We start from the raw sequence: 14,366 nt of genomic DNA on the forward strand, positions 1-14,366 counted from the left end.
TACCGATCATACTGATCGTGTCGATTATGTTGATTGTGTCGATCGTGTGAACGTTCTTAATTTGACAAGCGACCCTAAAAGATTAGCAATAACGACAAAAAAAAGAAAATCGCAACTTTGATATCGCGCTGATTGTGTCGATCGTGTTTTCGTGATGAGAGAATTTAAAAAATATCGAAACAAAATCAATTTTAATCTAAAAATAAAATTCGACCAATCTCGATCAACTACCGAATCTAACTGAATAAATTTTAATCTAACTATAAAATCTAACCGAATCAATTTTAATCTAAAAACAAAAACTAATCAATCTCAATCAAATACAAAATCTAACCAAATTAATTTTAATATAAAAACAAAATACAATCAATCTCGATTAAATACAAAATATAACTAAATCAATTAAGATCCAATAAAATGTAGTGTAATTTTATATATATTCTATTTATTTTAAGGTTATATAAATAGGAACACTATTTTAATTTTTCATAATACAGCCTAACAGTTTCAAATTAGTTTCAAATTGATGAAGAATTTATTTAATTCATTTTAATTATCTTAAAAATATGAATTAATAGTTGTTAAACTTAGATTATTATTTTAAAATAAAAATGAATTTTATATAAAATAATTTTAAAATAATTATAATTTAAATAAATTCAGTTAAAAAAATTTAATAAAAAAATACAGTTAAAAAATATTTTAAATTAACATGAATAATAAAATAAAAATAATTAAAGATGTAAACTACTTACCCTATATTTTAAAATTAGATATAATAAAAAATATTTTAATTTTCTTTTATTAACCAAATCAAATCAAAAGGCAAACTGAACCGTTTTCTAAACTTTTATAACAAATATTTATAATCATTTTTTTTTAAATATAGTTGAAAATTTATTGTAAAAAACAAAATATTTATTTTATTAAAAAAAATTAAAATTATTAATATAAAAAAATTATTAATTAATTTATACACACAAATTTTTCAGATGGATGAACGACCTAGCTATTAGAGTCGATACCGTGTCGTTCATGCCGATCGTGTGAACGTTCTTGATTTGACAAGCGACCCTAAGAGATTAGCAATAGCGACCACAACAAGAAAATCGTAACCTTGATACCGTGCTGATTGTGTCGATCGTGTTTTCGTGATGAGAGAATTTTAAGAATATCGAAACAAAATTAATTTTAATCTAAAAATAAAATTCAATTAAAATCTAAGCAAATTAATTTTAATCTAAAAGCAAAATCTAATCAATTTCGATCAACAATAAAATCTAACCGAATCAATTTTAATTTAATTATAAAATCTAACCAAATCAATTTTAATATAAAAATAAAATACAATTAATCTCGATTAACTACAATATCTAACTCAATAAATTTTATTCTAACTATAAAATTTAACTAAATCAATTTTAATCTAACAAAAAAAATTCAATAAATTTATTTAGAGAGTCTATCATATAAAATTAATTATATAATATTAAGAATGACTAATTATTGAGTTATAATAATAGGTGAAATTAAAAGTTTAATATAATTTTATATATTCTATTTATTTTAGAGTTATATAAATAGGAACACTATTTTAATTTTTTATAATATCATTGTTCTCAATTTATCTCTGGAAAACCTAATTGAAAAGATCAGATTTCAATCATTATCGAGTTCGAATCATAATACTATTCGAAGGTTGGTTTCTTCTAGCTCTCTCTTAACGATTTTGATTTGGTTTGTTTCTGGATTTATCGATGATGGTGTATCTGCAATCTTTCTTCATCGGAGGAAGTTGTTCTGTTAGTATCTGCGATAATGGAATCCAATTTAGTTTAGGTTGTTATTTATATGTTCTATTTATGTGGTGGTTGGGAAGAATGGAGAAATCTGGATACGTTCTTAACTTATCGGTTGATTTGGTGGATTCATGGATATGATGTTTGGTAATCTTTGCATGTATTGACGACGACATCTGCAATCTTTGTGCATCGTCGTCGGACTTTGATAATGGAATCTGATTATGTTTATGTTGTTATTTTTTTGGTGGTTGGGAAGAATGGAGAAGTCTGGATATCATGATCAGGCTTTGGGTGTCTTTCTTCTTCGCTGACATTGTTGGGATTGTTTAGGGTTTAGGGTTTAAAGAATATCATGGATATGATGTTTTGTAATCTTTTTGCATCGTCGGTTCGGACTTTGATAATGGAATCCGATTCTGTTTAAAATTGTATTGACAAGCGACCCTAAAAGATTAGCAATAGCGACCACAACAAGAAAAACGCAACCTTGATACCGTTCTGATTGTGTCGATCGTATTTTCGTGATGAGAGAATTTTAAGAATATCGAAACAAAATTAATTTTAATCTAAAAATAAAATCTGATCAATCTCGATTAACTATAAAATTTTGAATCAATTTTAATCTAACTATAAAATCTAACCGAAATAATTTTAATCTAAAAACAAAATCTAATCAATCTCGATCAACTATAAAATCTAACCGAATCAATTTTAATTTAATTATAAAATCTAACCAAATCAATTTTAATATAAAAATAAAATACAATCAATATCGATTAACTACAAAATATAACTCAATAAATTGTTTCTGACTATAAAATCTAACTAAATTAATTTTAATCTAACAACAAAAAAAAATCCAATAAATTTAATTAGAGAATCAATCATATAAAATTAATTATATAATATTAGGAAAGACTAATTATTATTGAATTATAATAGGTGAAATTAAAAGTCTAATATAATTTTATATATTCTTATTTCAGGATTATATAAACAGGAATATTATTTTAATTTTTCATAATATCATCTACTACAAAATCTAATTAATAAATTTTAATATAACTATAAAATTTAACCAAATAATTTTAATATAAAAACAAAATACAACTAATAAATTTTAATATAATTATAAAATCTAATCAAATTAATTTTAATATAAAAACAAAATACAATAAATCTCGATTAAATACAAAATATAACTAAATCAATTTAGATTATTTATTTTAGGGTTATATAAATAGTCCTATATAAATAGGAACACCCTTTTAATTTTTCATAATACAGTAGATCATCGTTCTCAATTCATTTGTAGTTCTCAGTTCATCTTGATTTTCAAAAAAACCTAACAGTTTCAATTGATCAGATTTCAATCATCATCGTTCTCAATTCATCTCTGGTTCTCAAAACAACCTAACAGTTTCAATTGATCAGATTTCAATCATCATCGAGTTCGAATCATAATACTATTCGAAGGTTGGTTTCTTCTCGCTCTCTCTCTTAACGATTTTGATTTGGTTTGTTTCTGGATTTATCGATGATGATGTATCTGCAATCTTTCTTCATCATCGGCGGAAGTTATTCTGTCGGTATCTGCGATAATGGAATCCAATTTAGTTTAGGTTGTTATTTATATGTTCAATTTATGCGGTGGTTGGGAAGAATGGAGAAATCTGGATACGTTCTTAACTTATGGGTTGATTTGGTGGATTCATGGATATGATGTTTTGTAATCTTTGCCGCCTGTATTGACGACGACATCTGCAATCTTTCTGCATCGTCGGACTTTGATAATGGAATTCGATTCTGTTTATGTTCTTATTTTTTGGTGGTTGGGAAGAATGGAGAAGTCTGGATATCATGATCAGGCTTTGGGTGTCTTTCTTCTTCGCTGACATTGTTGGGATTGTTTAGGGTTTAGGGTTTAAAGAATATCATGGATATGATGTTTGGTAATCTTTGCCTGTATTGACGACGACATCTGCAATCTTTCTGCATTGTCGGACTTTGATAATGGAATCCGATTCTGTTTATGTTGTTATTTTTTGGTGGTTGGGAAGAATGGAGAAGTCTGGATATCATGATCAGGCTTTGGGTGTCTTTCTTCTTCGCTGACATTGTTGGGTTGGGATTGTTTAGTAACTTGTTGAACACATGTGTTGTGTGTAGACTGTAAAGAAATGGCAGCAGTAAAGGCACCGAGGCGTATTTTAGAGCGGCGAGCGGTTGGACCTCTACCGAAGAGAGACATATGTAAATATTGGCTTGCTGGACGGTGCAATAGGAACCCATGTAGGTTCTTGCACGAGGCAATGCCATCATCACAAATCTCAGAACATAAACAGTCACGACATCATCGACTACAGGGGAATCAATCTTTGTCTAAATCAAAAACCTGGCGAAGAGAAGCAGACAGTTCTACTGGGACATGTTCAACACAGCCTCCAAGAAAAACTGATACTTGTCACAACAACAAGAGTATATGTAAATCCTCTAATACAGTTTGCAAGTATTGGATTGATGAAAACTGTGTACACGGTGACAAGTGTGAGTTCTTGCACTCATGGTCATGTGGCAAGGGATTTTCATTGGTTACGAAGCTTGGAGGACATAAGAATGTACGGACAGTCCCCAACAATACCTTTTCGTTTAAACTTGTTCAATAATGTCATGCTAATGTTGTGCGATTTGTCTACAGGCCATTACTGGGATTTCTCTTCCCTCTAGTTTGAATAAGCTTGTTACTGTTGGTAAAGATAAGGCTATGAGGATTTGGGACTGTAATAATGGACAGGTTTGTTTCACAAATATATTTTTCAATATCCTTTCTACGAATGTGTACTAACTAACTAAATCTTCTTTCAATATGCATGGGGGTATATGTTATGACAGTGTCTTAGTGTGGAGAACTTTGAGAGTGAAGTTAGTTGTCTGACTGCTGAGGGTTCATTCGTATTTGCTGGCATACAAAATACTATTAAGGTAATTTTGCATTCAATCTCTTCGATTAATTGTTCACGCCCTACAAATATTGACTGCAGTAGTAGTGTTTATAAACCTAATTCTAGGGATGGAACACTCTGGATCAGACAAGCATCAACCTTTCTTGTTCATCAGATAAAATCAATGTCGTGACTGTAGAAGGTGACAAGATTTTTGCTGGGACCGAGGTAGATACTGGTTTTCATATTCTTTGTTGGATGTGAGATTGATTCTTCTATCTAATATAAACTTGTTTTAATACAGGATGATGGGTCTATATTGGTTTGGAAATCTAATGCTTCTGGTTATCCCGAGATTGCTCAACCCTTAAGGGGACATAAAAGTGGTGTTGTATGTCTAAGAGTTGGAGTAAAAGGAAGTAGAATGTTCTCTGGTTCAAGAGATAATACTATAAGAGTATGTTGTCGATTTCTCTCCATTTTTAGCAAAAATAAATAAATTTGGATGCATGTTTATGTTTTGATTCGATAATAGGTTTGGGATCTTGATACAATGGAGTGCGTCGAGACTCTATATGGACACACAAGTGCAGTTATGTCATTGATTTGCTGGGAAACCTATTTACTGTCTGGTTCAATGGATGGAACAATTAAGGTATTCATTTTTTTTTATCTACAATTGTTGTTGCTTGGTTTTTTCAGTTGGATCCATATTTAGTTATTATTATTATTATGAACAGGTTTGGGCTTGTAAAGAAAGTGGGCATATTGAAGTAATTCATACACAAGAAGAGGGACATGTATGTAATATTTGTTTTAATTTAAATTTCTATCTTAAGAAGTTAAAAAGTGTTGTTAAAACATATTTTGTTTATGTTTGTGTTTTGGTGACACTATTTCAGGGTGTTATAGCTCTTGGTGGCATTCACGATGAAGAAGATAAGGCGATTCTTTTGGTTTCTTGTGATGATAGTTGTGTTCGTTTATACGATTTGCCTTCGTTTGAAGAGAGGGGCAGATTGTTTGCGAAGAAGGAAGTTTGTGCTATTGAAGTGCTGGGTTCCGAGGGTATTTTCGTCACTGGAGATGCGACGGGGCAGTTAGCTGTATGGAAATTAGATGGAAAGCCTTCTTCTCTTCGATGATTTCTTATCAAATAAGTTTGAATAGGAAATGTAATATAAATACTTTTATATGAAGAATGTCAAATTAGATGTTTGTTATTCTGTTTTTGGTAGATCTTTGATTCAAGGATCGAATATGAGTTTATATATATTTTATTGATTTTTTGAAAATATGAGTTTATATATATTTGATTGATTATGTTAAAATATGTGTTTATTTTTAGTTAATTTAATAATTATAGGTTATATTATGTTGAGCTTAAAGTACTCCAAATTAATAGTTTTTTTTTTTATTGATGTACTATATATATTTCATGATTTTTACGATAATAATAAATAAATGACATTAAATTGTATTTAAATAACTATTTTTATTTATTTATAAACATAAATTCCTTTTATTTTTAAAAAGTAATTTATAAACTTATAAAATAAAATAATTTAATTAGTTTAAATTTTTAAAAGTAAATATCAGATTTTAATAATGTCCTTTTTTCTTTACTCTATGATTGTTTGAAAATTGGATTTAAGATTGGACAAGCCAAAAGTCTGAATAACTAAAAATATTCATAACATAGGCAAAATAATGATAATGGAGCTCATATTATTCAAGTCAGATGTTTTATTTCAATATGATCTACTAAAAAATCAATAAATTGTTCAATTCCAACTCCTTAAATGAAAAAATAAGCTTACCCATTATTTCAAAAATTACATGAAAATTGATTAAAAATTATAATATTTTAAATAGAAGACCATATAATGTTGTCTTTCCAAAATGAATCAAAATAATACATAACCATAATAGCTAAATTAATTAAACAACACAAATGAAGTTTTGACCTAAAAATTTGATACCAATATTCTTACAAAGAATAATAATATTTGAGGCTTCAATACTGAATATATATTATTTATTATATATCCCATAACTTTCAAAATAACTACAACATACACAATACACACATTTCCACTCAATCTCATGATAAATATGTTAGACCATATTTTTATTATATATCACCCACCCACCATTCCATATCTTTCTTTATTTACCCACCCCAGAATTATACCCTCTAAAAATCGAAAACAAGTTAATTCGAAAAAAAGAAACTTAATTAGATTGTACCATAATGGAGTTGTTCCTAACATTGCCGGTCTGTACAGTGAAAGAGACGATCCTCTTTTCATCCTACTACTACTCATCATCAGCCTCTGCTCGCAGATCCCACAATTTTGTTGTTTAATTATAAACTCGTTTCTGTTTTTCTCGATTTCAAACCTAGTAGAAGAAGCAGCAGCAGAAGAAGGTATGTAAGGAATATCAAGAGTTACTTGGTGATGATTCATATTTTTGTTGTTGGATTTCTTCTTATGGACGAGTTTGATGTAGGAATAGTAGCCTCGAACCGATGCACAATCGTTTGGAGTTAATCCTGTCATGTCGCGAGCCTTCTTCCATGCTTCTATTCCCGCCTGAATTTGTGAGAATTAAACAACTTTCACATTAGCAAGCATTTTACTATGTCAATATGATAAGAACTTAAACCGAGCCCCAATTAGTGTGTTAAGAATGGTATTATTCTATTACTACAAAATCATGATAACATGTTCAGGAATTTAGCTTGTTTTCATTTAGGGCTTGTTCCACTTGGGTTTATTTGAATTTAATCTCAAATAAACCACTATCGTATCGCAAATCTTATCATCAATTCAAATCACACACAAAATACCCTTTAAAAGCAAGGGTAATTTGGTAAAACAGTCTTAAATAACTAGTTATTTAAATTGGGACATGTAACGGGTTATTTAAGACAAATCTATTTGGAACAAACCTTTCAAATAAAAGAGGATAAAATATATAAATTTTAAATAAAAATCTCCTCATAACCCATATTAAAATACCTCTTACTTTTCCTCAGTTTAGTTCAAACTCATACTTAAAAACACACTAATTAAACTGCAATTAATCATAAGAACTTGATCAATGCAATAATTAGTGTATAGATGTACTTCTTTATTTACTTAGGTATTATTATAATACATATTAGTTTTTACAACTTTTTTTAAAATAAAATAACAAATGTAAATATAGGCTGACCTAAGTTGATCAATGCATAAGGCCCAGTGGCATGGGATCCAATAAAGTGATAAGCTGATGAAGTGGCAGATTTAATTATGTTCATATGGGAATGAATTAATTAGTTATTAGAAATAAAATAAGTGATGTAGTCTAAACTCTAAACAAACATCCAACTGAACCATCCACCCTCCATAACTTTGAAAAGAAAATTATGTATTAAAAATGTTATTTTATTGAGTAATGATAACTAGCGGTAAAATTGTTGAAAAGATGTGCAGAGAATGATATGTCACCCTCTCCTCTAAGTAGATTAAAAATTTAATAAGCGAGAAATTTTTTAGATTTTAAGGTGACATATCGTTTTTACACATTCTTGTTTAGATTTTTCCCGCCCTAAATTGATGAATTTCAAATTGATCAAAAATAATTGACATATGTTTGAGAGAACAAATTACAATTATGAAAACCTTAATCATGATAATTCATTCAAATATGTCAATGAATAAAGAAGTATCTCTTAATGAGAAGATGAAAGAAAATATGGAAATAATAAATAAATAAATAAATAAAACATGAGCAGAAATGGAAGCTATCAAGCTTCATAGAAGTGTCAATTATATAGACAACTAGAGAGGCTATTTTTAATTAATTGTCTTTTAACATTATATTATCAACCAAATTGATTTGTATAATTTTGGGTATGATTTTTTGTATTTTTATATATAAATAATAATAAAATGTTAAATTTTATAATGAAATAATATATAATTATAGAAGAAGAAATATTAAGTATAAAGTTTTATAATAAAATAAGTATAAAGTTTTCAAAATAAATGAAGAGATAATTTAAATATTTTTTATAACTAAAATAAAAAGATATATTAATTATTACCGAGGGAATGCAATTAATTCGATATTGTTCAAGGTAATATCATCTATATATATCTAATGACGCTTAATTTGAAAAGTTGAAGGTGTACATCACGCTCTCTCCAAAATGATTCTCATCATCATAAGGTATTTTCTCATATTTCTCTCTCTTTATTTATCTTTATTAATTAATTGTTTTTCTTTCCCTCACCGTATATATATTTTCATGAATATTATTAATTAAGTTTCATCATTAATTATTTTATCATTAATTATTTTAAATTAATTATTTTAGGTCGGTTACTTCTTTATATATATACTTTTTTATATATATATATATATATATATATATATATATATATATATATATATATATATATATATATATATATTTTATTAATTATTTTAAAAGTAAATCTAATAATTCTCATCTAACATATTATATATATTAATTGAATTTAACATTAAATATTAATTATAAAAAACTGTTTGAATAATAAGAGTTTTTGTTATTATATTATATTAATTATAAAAAATATATATATATATATTAATTCAGTTTAACATTAAATATTAAATATGAAAAATATGCGAGAATAAAAAAACTTTCAGTTATCATATTATAATTATCTATTAATTTAATTTAACATTAAATAATATAATTATATCAACGTATTAAATCAACCCGACTTTTCATCTTCTTCTCCACCCAAATATTTTCTCTTATAAATAATCTTAGATCAACAAACTTCAATTGAAGAGAGAATAGTCATATCGACTCATAATATTCTCAATTTCTCTATCAATATCATGATTTCAATAATTAAATTTGCATTATGTTATATTTCAACAATTCGTTGTTCACTATTTTGCATTTTTTTTTCAGGAATTTGATCGTTTCAGGCAATTACAACAATATCATCGGTCTCCAAACGTGTTATCTCTGTATCGACTCGTAATTTTCTCAATTTCTCTATCAATATAATGTTTTTAATAATTGAATTTGTATTATGTTATGTTTCAACAATATGTTGTTCACTGTTTTGCAATTTTTATTAGGAATTTGATCGTTTCAGGCCGCTGCAACAACGTCATGCGCATTTCATCGATTTTCTTTTGAATCCGATCATTTCAGGCAGCTACAATAACATCTTACGCATTTCATCGATCTTCTTTTAAATCCGATATGGTCAAAGTATGATTAATGATTAAATTTTATGACTAATTAATAAAATAAAATAAAAAATTAAATGCATATGATCTCTATATTCTTAGCCTAATATTTTTTTATTATTTTCCAATTTTTTTTTGAAATATTACTATTATTTATTATAACGTTTAATTAATTTATTTATTATTCACATTATTTTATAATATTTGTTTAATTAATTAATTTATTATTCTCATTATTGTATAATATTTGTCTTAATTATCCTATTTAATATATTCATATTATATTAATAATAATGTGATTTAGTCTGAATTTAATCATTAGCATGTTGTTAATTCTATCCTCATTTATTATGTGGTCATGCGGTGTTATCCTATTTGTTCTTATTGTTTCAAGATGATAACGTGATGACTATGTATAGGAAAATCTGTAAAGGAGATTTTAAATGCCCGCAAGAAAAATGGAAAGAAAAGAAGACAAGGATTTGAAATCAAGAGAAAGCCAAAAATTCTTTGCCTACTTGAATTTAGAAAAGTTTTTTTTTAAATTATTATTTTTTATTTAATTATTTATTTTTATTATTTCATAACACAGTCTAATAAGATATTTTATAATAAAATTATAAGTAAAATTATATTTTAATAAATAATATTAATATTTCAATTATATGTATATAAATATTTGAAATGTACATCAAACTCTCTCCAAAATGATCTTCATCATCGTTGTTTTTCTTTTCCTCATCATAAATAAATAAATAAATATATATATATATATATATATATATATATATATATATATATATATATATATATATATATATATATACTTAACAAAGTTTCATTACTTTTTTATATATATACTTTATATATATATATTAATATTTTTTTATTAATTATTTTAAAAGTAAACCTAATAATTCTCATCTAAAATATTATATATATTAATTATAAAAAACTGCAATAATAATAATAAGAGTTTCAATTATCATATATATTAATTATAAAAAAAATTATTAATCAGTGAAATTTTGATCATTTTATCATAAAATTCATTTATAAAAAGATTTTTTGATTTTTTTTATTGCATTAATTTCTAATTTTGTTTGATTTGTTTTAGGTACTTTAAGTTATTGTAGGTCATTATACTTTTGTGCAAATTATTGTACTTCTAAATTTTTGTTTACTTAAAATACTTTAATCTAAAATAATTGTGTTTAGCTATAGATTTGTATATTTATAGAATAATTGAAATCAAGTATTTTGTTTAATACTCCTATTTTTATTGAAATAATAATGTGTTTTATGAATTTAATTTTATTGTACAACTTCTATTTTTACGGTAATACTTTTGTTTTTTATACTCCTATTTTTATTTTATTTTTTAAAAAAGTTAGTAAAAATAAACTCAATAAATATAACCTACCATCCATATATATTAATATTTTTTATTAAATATTTCATCTAAATAATTTAATTATTTATAAATAAATTCAACTAAAATAAATCCTTCTCATCTAAAAAGTCATCTATAATTATTGAAATTTGTATTAAATATTAATATTAATTATGAAAATTATTTAAGAAATTTAAATTATAAAAAAATATACTTTTTAACAGATAATAAATATTATTATAACCCCACATCCATAAAATACATTATTTAGTTCCATTCTAATTTATAACTAATTAATGAAAATAAAATTAACGGATAATAAATATTATTATAAATTTCTATTCATATATATTAATAATTTATCCAAATAATTAACATTAAACAAAAAAAAAAATGAGTTTCCTTTTACAAAATTTTAGACAAATTGTTTAGGTGGTACAAATAAATTCATAAACAATGGATACTTTATTTTATTATTATTATTATTTTTTTGTCATATTTTAACTTTAATGTTATATTGCTGGTTGTTCAATATCTATTTTATTTTGGTATTTATATATGTATTTGTCTTTTCATTTGGTAATAAACTTATTTATTTTTCTTGTCACTATTCTATATTTTGGTGATTTAAAATTGAAATAATAAGATGTTTATTGAGAAGGTTACCAAACTCTTAGCATTTTGATATTATACTTTTCATTATTTACTACTTTTTTATTTATTTCATTTAAAATGAAATTATCTACAATAATATAAAAAGAGAAATTTTAAACATCGATTTTATTATTTGAATGTGTAAAATCAATAAATCCTTATCAGATGGACGATGATTTCAATCGTATTTATTGATCTATGTAATTTAATTTGGATAAGTTTTGATTGAATCGACACTATGAATAAGAGTTTTGTTTGATATTTATAGTTATAAATTTTGAGAAATTAAAACTTCTTATTTCTCGTGTTGTGTCAAATTACGATCCTTCCAACCTTAAGATGTAGTAATAATTGTCTAATTATCGATATTCATTCCACTTATTATTTCATCTTATATTTTTTTATGTTTACAACTTAGACTAACTATTATAATATCTACTGATATTAGAATCTCAAAAAATAATACAAAGAAATTCATTTGAATGGTAGATTTAATTAGCGTGGACAACTATAAGCATTTAGTGGTCGTTTGACGAACACGACAATTTATTAATACGGAAAAAAACAGAAAATATATATATTTTTTTAATTTTAATTTTTTTACATATTTTTTTAATTAATATATGTGTTAACTCAGTTCGTGCAAAGCCACGGACTTTTTTGCTAGTTTATATAAACATGGTTAAGTTTTACAATGACCTATTTTATGAACCATTCAAAATCAGACTTAAGTTGGACATACTTATTAAATCAGACTTAAGTTGGACATACTTATTTTTTATTCTATTAGTCTAAATGAGATGGTTACGTTGGTAGCTCGTTTCACTATTGGTAAATGAGACTATTATGACATGTGGTGGTGACAAATAACTAGAGCGACGATTTTACAGTTGCCTTTTTTAAGAAGGCGTGGTCGTTCCTTATGTGCGTTATTATGGATGCAATGAAACATTTTTATCGATTCTCATCATTCGATAAAAGTTGAAATTCTACGTTAATTACGTTTAATAAAAAGGTTCCTGGGACTATTGACATTAAAAAATTACGGCCCATCAGTCTTATTACGTTTTTTATAAAATTATATCAAAATGTTTGACAAACAGGTTGCGTGGAGTTTTAGATATTGATTATTTAGGGCAATTAGTTGGCTTTCATCAAGGGGTGTCAAATATTTGACAATGCTTTGATTGTTAATGAATGCATTGACTTGGCTAACTTTGGTGACAATAAATGTGCTTTGTCAAACTTTATATTAAGAAATGTTAGAATATATTATGTCGCCCAGCTCATCTAAAGTTTTCAGTCAATCTATAAGTTTCCCTAACTATGTATTATCAATCATTCAATACAATCTTTTTCTCTATATTCTTACATGGTATCAGAGCCGTTACCGTCAGATTTTGATTTCATCTGCCGCAATTCAGTTTAGTTTCGATCATCGACGCAACAATGCGGTCAGATTTTGATTTCGAATATTCTTTTATTTTTATATCTGATTTGGTTTTCTGAATTATCTACTGCTTTCTGATTCGCTGAGCAATCTGAGTTCTTTATTGAACATTTTGATATATTTTGTTAGTTATTGGTATTTTTTTGATTTGGATTTTACCTTTATGTCTATTAATATAGATCGTATGGAGGCATCTGGTATTACTGTTATGTTGTCAGGAGACAACTATGATTTGTGGTCCGAAACTATGAAGAGTTTTTTGATTGGTAAGAAGTTGTTGCGATATGTTACTAGAGATTTCACTATACCAAATAACCTGTTGGATCCTCCTTTACTCCGCCGACTACAAAAGAAACTGACGATTATTGTGTGACTATTGATGACTGGGACAGTAAGAAACATATTATTCTTACCTGGATTCGAAAAACGTTATCTAGGAATATCCAAATCCAGCTTCGACGAATGGATACTGCCAAGATGGCTTGGGATTATCTAAAAGATCCAGAGGAATGCACCACTATCAACTGTTGAGTTCATTACATGCACTAAAACATGAGCCAGGATAATCCATAGACGATTTTTTTATACCATCTAGTCACTCTGGGATCGCATTGACGAGGCCAGCATTAATGAGAAACACTTAAGGGTCATTCAACTACTGATGAAGCTTGGCCCTGACTACGAGTCTATTCGTGGATCATTGCTCCACCGTCATCCATTGCATTCGTTAGACATAACTATGAAGGAGATCTCTTTTGAGGCTACTCGTCTTGCCATACTTCGATCTCCTATTACTGATTCTATTATGACTGTTTAATCTTTTCTACTTGTGTTTCCTCGTAAGAATGCGCAGAAAGATGCTCGATCAGATAAGTCTG

The 14,366-nt window shown here is 26.4% G+C and overlaps 1 protein-coding gene across 1 annotated transcript; it reads left to right on the forward strand.

Moving 5' to 3' along the window:
* The first annotated feature begins 3,591 nt into the window (after positions 1-3,591).
* On the forward strand, positions 3,592-6,067 carry LOC124936308 (zinc finger CCCH domain-containing protein 48-like). Its single transcript, XM_047476797.1, has 8 exons — positions 3,592-4,420; positions 4,501-4,596; positions 4,695-4,784; positions 4,871-4,972; positions 5,049-5,201; positions 5,280-5,399; positions 5,485-5,544; positions 5,647-6,067. Exons 1-8 carry the CDS (start codon positions 3,983-3,985, stop codon positions 5,887-5,889), a joined length of 1,302 nt encoding a protein of 433 aa, XP_047332753.1. The 5' UTR covers positions 3,592-3,982; the 3' UTR covers positions 5,890-6,067.
* Positions 6,068-14,366: the final 8,299 nt, after the last annotated feature.

The sequence above is a fragment of the Impatiens glandulifera genome, chromosome 4 (assembly GCF_907164915.1).
Source record: "Impatiens glandulifera chromosome 4, dImpGla2.1, whole genome shotgun sequence".
In the NCBI taxonomy this organism is placed as follows: domain Eukaryota; kingdom Viridiplantae; phylum Streptophyta; class Magnoliopsida; order Ericales; family Balsaminaceae; genus Impatiens; species Impatiens glandulifera.